We start from the raw sequence: 8,500 nt of genomic DNA on the forward strand, positions 1-8,500 counted from the left end.
GCAGTGTTTAGTTGGTACGTCCGGTGTACTATACAGTAGGACGGCTGCAGTCTTTAGTTGGTACGTCCGGTGTACTATACAGTAGGACGGCTGCAGTCTTTAGTTGGTACGTCCGGTGTACTATACAGTAGGACGGCTGCAGTGTTTAGTTGGTACGTCCGGTGTACTACAGTAGGACGGCTGCAGTGTTTAGTTGGTACGTCCGGTGTACTATACAGTAGGACGGCTGCAGTCTTTTAGTTGGTACGTCGGTGTACTATACAGTAGGACGGCTGCAGTGTTTAGTTGGTACGTCCGGTGTACTATACAGTAGGACGGCTGCAGTCTTTAGTTGGTACGTCCGTGTACTATACAGTAGGACGGCTGCAGTCTTTAGTTGGTACGTCCGGTGTACTATACAGTAGGACGGCTGCAGTCTTTAGTTGGTACGTCCGGTGTACTATACAGTAGGACGGCTGCAGTCTTTAGTTGGTACGTCCGGTGTACTATACAGTAGGACGGCTGCATGTCTTTAGTTGGTACGTTCCGGTGTGTACTATACAGTAGGACGGCTGCAGTCTTTAGTTGGTACGTCCGGTTGTACTATACAGTAGGACGGCTGCAGTTTTAGTTGGTACGTCCGGCTTGTGCTATACAGTAGGACGGCCTGCAGGTTTTAGTTGGTCCGTCCGGTGCTGTTTGGCCTATTACAGTAGGACGGCTGCAAGTCTTTAGTTGGTACGTCCGGTTGTCCTATACAGTAGGACGGCTTGCAGTCTTTAGTTGGTTACGTCCGGTGCATCTTACAGTAGGACGGACTGCAGTCTTTAGGTTGGTACGTCCGGTTTTGCTACTATACAGTAGGACGGCGCTTGCAGTCTTTAGTTGGTATTCCTGGTGCGCACTATACAGTAGGACGGCTCTTCAGCTGTTTAGTTGGTCACCGTTCCGGTTGCTATAACCACAGTAGGACGGCTGCAGTCTTTAGTTGGTTACGTCCGGTGTGCTTACTTTACAGTAGGACGGGCTTGCAGTCTTTAGTTGGTACGTCCGGTTGGTGTGCCTATTACAGTAGGACGGCTGCAGTCTTTCGTTGGTACGTCCGGTGCTATACAAGTAGGACGGCTGCAGTCTTAGTTGGTACGTCCGGTGTACTATACAGTAGGACGGCTGCAGTCTTTAGTTGGTGCGTCCGGTGTGCTATACAGTAGGACGGCTGCAGTGTTTAGTTGGTACGTCCGGTGTGCTATACAGTAGGACGGCTGCAGTCTTTAGTTGGTACGTCCGGTGTGCTATACAGTAGGACGGCTGCAGTCTTTAGTTGGTACGTCCGGTGTACTATACAGTAGGACGACTGCAGTGTTAAGTTGGTACGTCCGGTGTGCTATACAGTAGGACGGCTGCAGTCTTTAGTTGGTACGTCCGGTGTACTATACAGTAGGACGACTGAAGTCTTTTCAGCTGCATGGCCAGTCCCTTAGCTTTGATTTTTTTATTATTTCCTCTTCTTGGTCAGGTCTCGTTTGTAACCTTTATCGCACGATGTTTAAATCCTTCCCTGAACAAATTCAGCCTGGCCACCTCTGTGCATTTGTTGGTGAAGGTCATGCAAGGCACTTTCAGGGCTGTTACCATAGCAGTCGCACCCAACATAAAACACCAAATGCTCCCGATAGACCATCTTAAATGAAAAAAAAAATATGAAAGAGCGACGCCATCAAAGCACTATCCGACGTGTTGACACGCACTCGGGAGAGAGTCAATTTGACTCCCCGAAGGTTTTTCCGGAATGGTTTCCGAACAGCGCGGCGTAGTCGCTCCAAGCTTTGCGCAGTTGTAGACAATTAAATAGTGGATCGTTTGGTGGCAACAGTTTAAATGTTCCTTGTAAGGTTACTGACCTACGGCAGGTCAAAGTCGAACCATGGATTCAGCGAAGTCAATTTCTAGGGAATCATTCAATCTGATACAACAACGGAGTGTTAGACGGAGCCATACATCCCTGAGACACTTTCTTAGGCAACACAACAATTGAATGAACAGATTCCGATTACCTATGGGCAGGTATAGAGGTCAGATCAAGGCGAAAACAAACCTGCTCTATTACTCCAGGGATTGCTATATGTGGTAATTTTTGGTGCTCATTTCGAACCTATTGATAACAGGAACCGCATTATACATCTTCCATGGACTTCTTAAAGGTCAAAATAGGTCACTCACCTAGAATGACTCCGTTCAACATTTTATTTTGAAACATATGGTCTAGCGTAACATTTGTCGCGTATTCAAATGCAAAACTCAAAAGGAATCTTATATGATTTTGGTCACCATGACCCTTGGAAAGGTCAAACAAGGGCAATAACCTCAAATGAGCATGTGACCTTTTGCTTAGAGCAGGTATCTAGGTTCTGGGGTACTTTGGAGATTAACCTGGAGTTTGACCCGGAGGTCATGACCCAGGAATATCAAATTTAGACATTAGTTACTAAACGCAAACGCCAACACGCCCTATGAATTTGGTGTCTCTTGCTCTCTTAGTTCCTGAGATCGCAGGTTGCGGGGTCAAATTGACTCCCACCTCACCCGAGCAAAGGATGTCCAACCGGCCACACGTGCGCGTATTGACACTGCACGATTTTTTATTTTTATAAAACCTCGTCTCGGTGTAACCCGACGGCACAACGGCAGACAGTGGAGACCAAACATCCGCCCGTCACCTGCCCGACAGTCAGGACCACCAGAGATGCCCTCACCGATACTGGGTCCGGTCAGGTCACAGTCGAACACGTCCACCTTGTAGGAGAAGGTGTCGATGTAGTACATCCGATCGCCGCTTGAGTTCCAGGCCAGCCCGTTGGAGCATGTGACGCCGTCCAGCACACGTGTAGCGGCGCCCTCGGGCGATATGTAGTACAGCGCCCCGGCGCCAGGTGGCAGGCTGCCCGGCTCACTAGTCTGCAGGCCCATCGAGCCTGCCACGGCGACCAACAGGGTCGACGCCGAAACTTTGGAAGACTCAAATGCAGTGGTATGTAGATGCGCATGAGAAGCATGAAACAGCAAATATGGCGCAGTTATGTCTGCTTCTTCCAAGTTGAAATATAACTCACGCCGTGACATGTGATGACACGCATTTCTGCAACATTGTTTCTGCGGTATGCTCTAAAATCATGCCAGAATTCCTGCTTTTATGAGTGATGTCTTCCAGGTCAGTGAGGGCGGCAACGTCTTCCCTAAAATAACAGACAAAGCGTCTCATGAACAAACCAGTTCTCTTACCAGCCCACAGATTGCCTTGGGGATCACACTTTCCGTCGTTGAACCTGTTGGTAGGCCTGTGGTCATCGACCTGGACAAAGTCGCGGACCGTGTGCTTCCCGCCGCTCCACTCGAGCACCGAGAGTGCGCGGCCCGTGCTGATAGCGTAGGTGTCCGGCTGGCTCTCAATCGGCACCACCAGAGACGTCTGGCACGCGTGGGGGTTCGAGGCGTCGTTCTTGAAGTCTGAAAGGATGGCCCATTGCGACTCAGCTCATCCGGGTCACCAGTCGGCTAGGTCAATCAGATTAGGTGAACATTACATTTGACAGGCCAATCCGCCGTTGGATCAACCATAGCAGGTGCAGCGTCGCATGACTCCACGCCATGGCCGGCTGCAATGCGCGTGCTGGGACTGTTTGATTATCGGCATCACAACGGCCGCTCAGCCTCGCATAAGATACGTCCTTATCCTGCCGTATATCATCGGCAATCACATCGTAGCAGTCTGAAGTCCCTGCACATTCACGGACTGATCTGCGGCTTTCGCCAGGGCTCGGACGCTGCGGCGCTCACCGATGTGCAGCTTCTCCTCCACACAGCGGCGCTCGTCCCATCTGTACACGTCCTGTCCGGGGATGTCGACGCTGAGGAGGCGCTGGGTGGGGGCGTCCCAGTGGGGGCCCTCGCCGCACTGGCGCGGCCCACTGATCCGCTCCAGACGGGCCATCCTGCGGCGCAGGCCTGACGTCACGTCCCACTGATCCGCTTCAGACGGGCCTTCCTGCGGCGCAGGCCTGACGTCACGTGCGCGACGCACGCCCCCCTCCCCCCCCCCCCCGCCCGCCCACGCTCCGTCCAACCGTGCCAGCCGATCCCACTTCACTTCAACAGCAGTGTTAGCGCACGTCGCGGTGTGAGGGCGGGGGGGGGGGGATGTCAGCGCACGGTTTCGGGCTACTTGGTAGATTCAGCAAATCACGAGGGGTTTGGAGGGTTTGAACACCAAAAGGAGAATGTCAGCAAGGAAATCGCCTCACATTTTATGCGGCTTTCATGCGCTCCCAGACAAAAAGGCTCTGCTGGGATCTCTGCGAGACATGCCAGTATTTACAGACCCAAAGTCTTCTTGAGCATCCAAGCGTATGTTACATGGAATGCTATCGGAAAGTTCCTTTTCAAAAAGGAAAGCAAGTGATGTAGAAACTGGTCTAATCGCCCGTCCCTCGCCACCCCTAGGTAGTGTACTACCGGAGCCCACCAGCGTTCTTTCCACACCGAACACTCCAAAGCGACGGAACATTAGGGCAATGAGTAAAAATGATTATTCAGAACATCACTTGCCTAGCTATTTAAACAATGGTAGACTCTAGTCGTTACTCGCCATAACAAAGCTACCTCTTTAATATTTTCTTGCATCCGCCACCTGCGCACTTCGCGTTTACCCTCATGTCGGTATCAGATACGGTTCTACATAAGTGCTTCAATAAAAAGTCCTATCAAACGAGTGCTACGACGTTACGGCTGCTGCAAATACTTCGCACAAAATTGGTGCCACGCAATACAAATTATGTTGCAAAAAATGTACCCTTCCAAACTCTTTTGCAGTCACCTACGTAGTCATTGCTTATGCACGATATTAATTTCACTGGAAAAACTTGGACACGCTGTTATTGTTACACAACTACACGCATACTTAATAACCTCATGCCTGTCATAAGCGCACTGCGAAAACTTATTCAGTCCAGTAGCCTTGATCCAGTCTTTACGCATACGCAAGCTTACTTTTACTGCAAATACTTGCCATACAAAATGCGTGGACACTTAGCAGGGCGTAGAAACAGCGCACTGGTTGTTAGTGAACCCCAACTAGGCAATGCTACAATTCAAAGTTCGTGGTGCCCATGCGAAGGCAATTCATTACGTTACATGATTTTGTCGATTTACTGCGCTTGGCGCATGAGCGAAAGCCGTAGCTGTGGTAGAAGAATCCCGATGACGCGTAAAACTTAATGAAATATTAATTTTGTTGTGTAGCACTTGAGCCTTGCATAAGTCAAGGTCATGGAAGTCACGTCGCGTTTCAGTAAACACCAGGTCAAAGGTGTAGCTCCATATTCAGTTTCCATCCACCCGATATGTGCCATGGGAAGGTATCTCACATTGTAGGCAAACGCCGTGTTCCATGTATTTGGAAGCCGTCTCGGCCGTCTTTCCCTGCTTAGCCCCTTGACGTTGCATTGCGATTGCTGCGGCAGTGCATCATAATTTCAGTAGAAGAAATGTCGCTTAGCACCGTTGCCGTCGTGGGTCTGTCGATCGCAACATTCGCAGCAGCAATAAGATATTGGCGCCATGGAGTGGGCACTTCTAGTCTGGAGGGACCGCCCGTCCACGTGCTCCCATGTAAACGTTCCCTTCTGCATTCTGGTGAGGGCTAAACTATGGGCTGGAGCATTCACGGCTATAATTCTTGCAGCATGGCCTGTATCGCGGTGTACAAATGTCGCGTATAAGTGTTGGCCGAAGAACTGATATCACAGATTAGTCAACTGCTGCATAGGCTTTGCAGTGAACATGGTGATATGAACTTTTGTATTGGAAGTTTGTCATAAGTTTTCAAGTTTGGTCTCACGGCACTAAAGTCGCATGTAACTTGCTGCAGGAGAAGAAATGTCGCATAAAATTAATGCTGTATAAGTTTTTGCTGTAAAGATCATGACATGTTCTGTTGGAAAGTTCAAGTTTTGTCCTGCATCACTCACGTCGTATATGAGTTTTCGAAGTAGAAGTGCTGTGACGTAAAAGTAAAGACTAAAAGATCTTGCAGCGAATGTAATCACTGGCATAAGTTTTTGAAGTATACATTTTGTCCAGGAGCACTTTTGTATAAGCCATTGCAGTAGAAGTGATGCCGCGTTTAAGATTTGTGTGCAAAAGTTCTTGCATTATAAGCAATGTCACGTATAACCAAGTTCGTAGCACTCCTGTTTTTGCGGTAGCACTCCTGTCAGTAGGGGTTTTTGCCGTAGCACCCATGTCCAATGTCATGACACCATTAAATTAGTTCTTCTGACGAGCTTGGTCGGCTCAGGTTTTGGTGACATTGCATTACAAAGGTTAACCATGGCAGGCCCTTCCACTCCTTTCCAAAGCCTGATTAGAATCGTGCAGTAAAAAAGTAATTTCATTGCTGAAGAAAAGAAATGAGGGCGGTAGCAGACCAACGTTCCCCTACCTATCTTAGCACGAGCAGGACGATTTGGACTGCAGTTCCACTCCGAAGTTTCGTAAGCAGCCAACCGGTCTTCGAAACACAGTGTCTATCTGTCTTGACACGATGCCTGCCGCTCAGCCACTCGGCCGTCTCACTGCGCCCTCGGAAAGCCGCCAATGCGTTTATCTATAACTATGGCGATTAAAGTGCAAAAACCGCGCGATAGCTGTCACCTCCCCGCGCCTAGATAGGCATTTAGGGTGTGTCAGCGGGCCGTGCGTTCATTCCTCCCGTTTTCGTTACCAAACAATTGATTAGAAGAAGAGCAGTTTCGTGAAGGACTGACGCAACAGTAAACACCTAGAAGCTCCTCTCAGAAGGAAGAGTGCAATGCGGAGGGAAGCAGGTCTTGAGGAAGAGGACGCGCCGACCTCATCCCCTGTCCATCGACACGTGACGACCGCTGAATCAGCCACCGAGTGCCGACGCCTGGCCGTCAGCAAGGAATTATTGGGTTGAAACGGGAAATAGATGTAAATATGAAGACATGGTCAAGATCAGTGCCGAACAAAACGATATCTAGTTTGCTTTGTGAGGCTATGGGGTAACTGATGAAAGCATCACTCGCCCCATTGCAGAGCTGATGTTTACGTAGTAATAAGGGGAGGATGAGTTAAAGCGTTTCGTGCCTCTTTGCGATGTCCACATGAGCACGAGGGTCTTTTAATTTTAAGATCCTAAATACGGGATTAGTGGTATGGACATTTCCAGGCCGTTTGGTATGGACACTTCCAGGTGTAGTATGGTGTTCATTCAGAGTCTGCTGATTGATTAAGGTGTGGATTAGATGTTCAGAATCGTCCCAACTCAACGCGAGAAGTATATATTTTTGTATGGCTAGGGTAGATCAGCCCACACTCTGACAGCTTTCGATGTGCAGGGACGTAGGGCATAGGTAACGAAGGGAGGAAGGATTAGAGGTGACCCCCCCCCCTCCCCAACTTTCTGAATGTTTAAAATTACCCCATTGGGATTAACTAAAGAAAAGAAACTGGGTGTCTTCCCCTCTTCCAACTCGGGAGACCTACCGCTGCCGCTGTGGGTATTTACACATGATCTCTTAAAGGTTGCCTGATAAAAAGTCGAATGGGAAAGGTCTAACAAAGAAGTCAAAGCGAAACAGTCCACTGGGATGCAATTTGACAAAGGTAGAGACAGATACGAATAGAAGTTGACAAGGATAGAAGTTGACAAGGAAAGGAATTGACAAGGATAGAAGTTGACAGGGATAGAGGTTGACAAGGATGGAAGCTGAGCCAGAAAAGGCTGGATGACAAAAGTAAGAAGGGATAAAAGCCAAATCAGGAACAATTCGGAGGGCAAAAGGGCGAGATAAAAAACTGGACTGGGATGAAAGCCGATTTCGATAAAAATCGAACAACAAAAAGTGAAATAAAATAAGTTGAGGGATGGAGAATGGAATGATAGCGATGTCGCCTACTGCACCCGGTTATGCCCCTGGATATCAATGGGATTCTATGCCACATCGGTGAGCTCTCTAATCCAGGCCCGCCCGCTGTCACCCGGAAAACGCTCCCGGCGGCATCAAAACGCCGCACCTTCACGACCGAACCCTGCGCAGCGTGCTCTGAGGCCGTCAGGTGGCTGGCCTTGCTATGATTGCCTATCTAACGTCTGCCCACTCTCTCTCAGCTAGCTTCTGTCCGCTCTCCCAGCTAGCTTCTGTCCGCTCTCCCAGCTAGCTTCTGTCCGCTCTCCCAGCTAGCGTCTGTCCGCTCTCCCAGCTAGCGCCTGTCCGCTCTCCCAGCTAGCATTTGTTCGCTCTCTCAGGTAGCTTCTCTCCGCTCTCCCAGCTAGCGTTTGTTCGCTCTCTCAGGTAGCTTCTGTCCGCTCTCCCAGCTAGCGTTTGTTCGCTCGCTCAGGCAGCTTCTGTCCGCTCTCCCAGCTAGCGCCTGTCCGCTCTCCCAGCTAGCGTTTGTTCGCTCTCTCAGGCAGCTTCTGTCCGCTCTCCCAGCTAGCTTCTGT

General features: G+C 49.7%; 1 protein-coding gene across 4 annotated transcripts; it reads right to left on the reverse strand.

Annotated features, from left to right (window-relative positions):
• Nucleotides 1-2,732: 2,732 nt before the first annotated feature.
• LOC119110544 (regucalcin) lies at nucleotides 2,733-6,597 on the reverse strand (the record flags this gene model as incomplete). Of its 4 annotated transcripts, none has more annotated exon segments than XM_037234408.1 (4): nucleotides 2,733-2,951; nucleotides 3,259-3,483; nucleotides 3,814-3,968; nucleotides 6,476-6,597. In XM_037234408.1, coding segments are annotated over 3 exon segments (598 nt in total), but the record flags the coding sequence as incomplete, so codon positions are not given.
• Between the last annotated feature and the right edge of the window lie 1,903 nt (nucleotides 6,598-8,500).

This window comes from Pollicipes pollicipes, unplaced genomic scaffold, assembly GCF_011947565.3.
Source record: "Pollicipes pollicipes isolate AB1234 unplaced genomic scaffold, Ppol_2.1 Scaffold_7231;HRSCAF=8579_pilon_pilon_pilon, whole genome shotgun sequence".
NCBI lineage: Eukaryota > Metazoa > Arthropoda > Thecostraca > Pollicipedomorpha > Pollicipedidae > Pollicipes > Pollicipes pollicipes.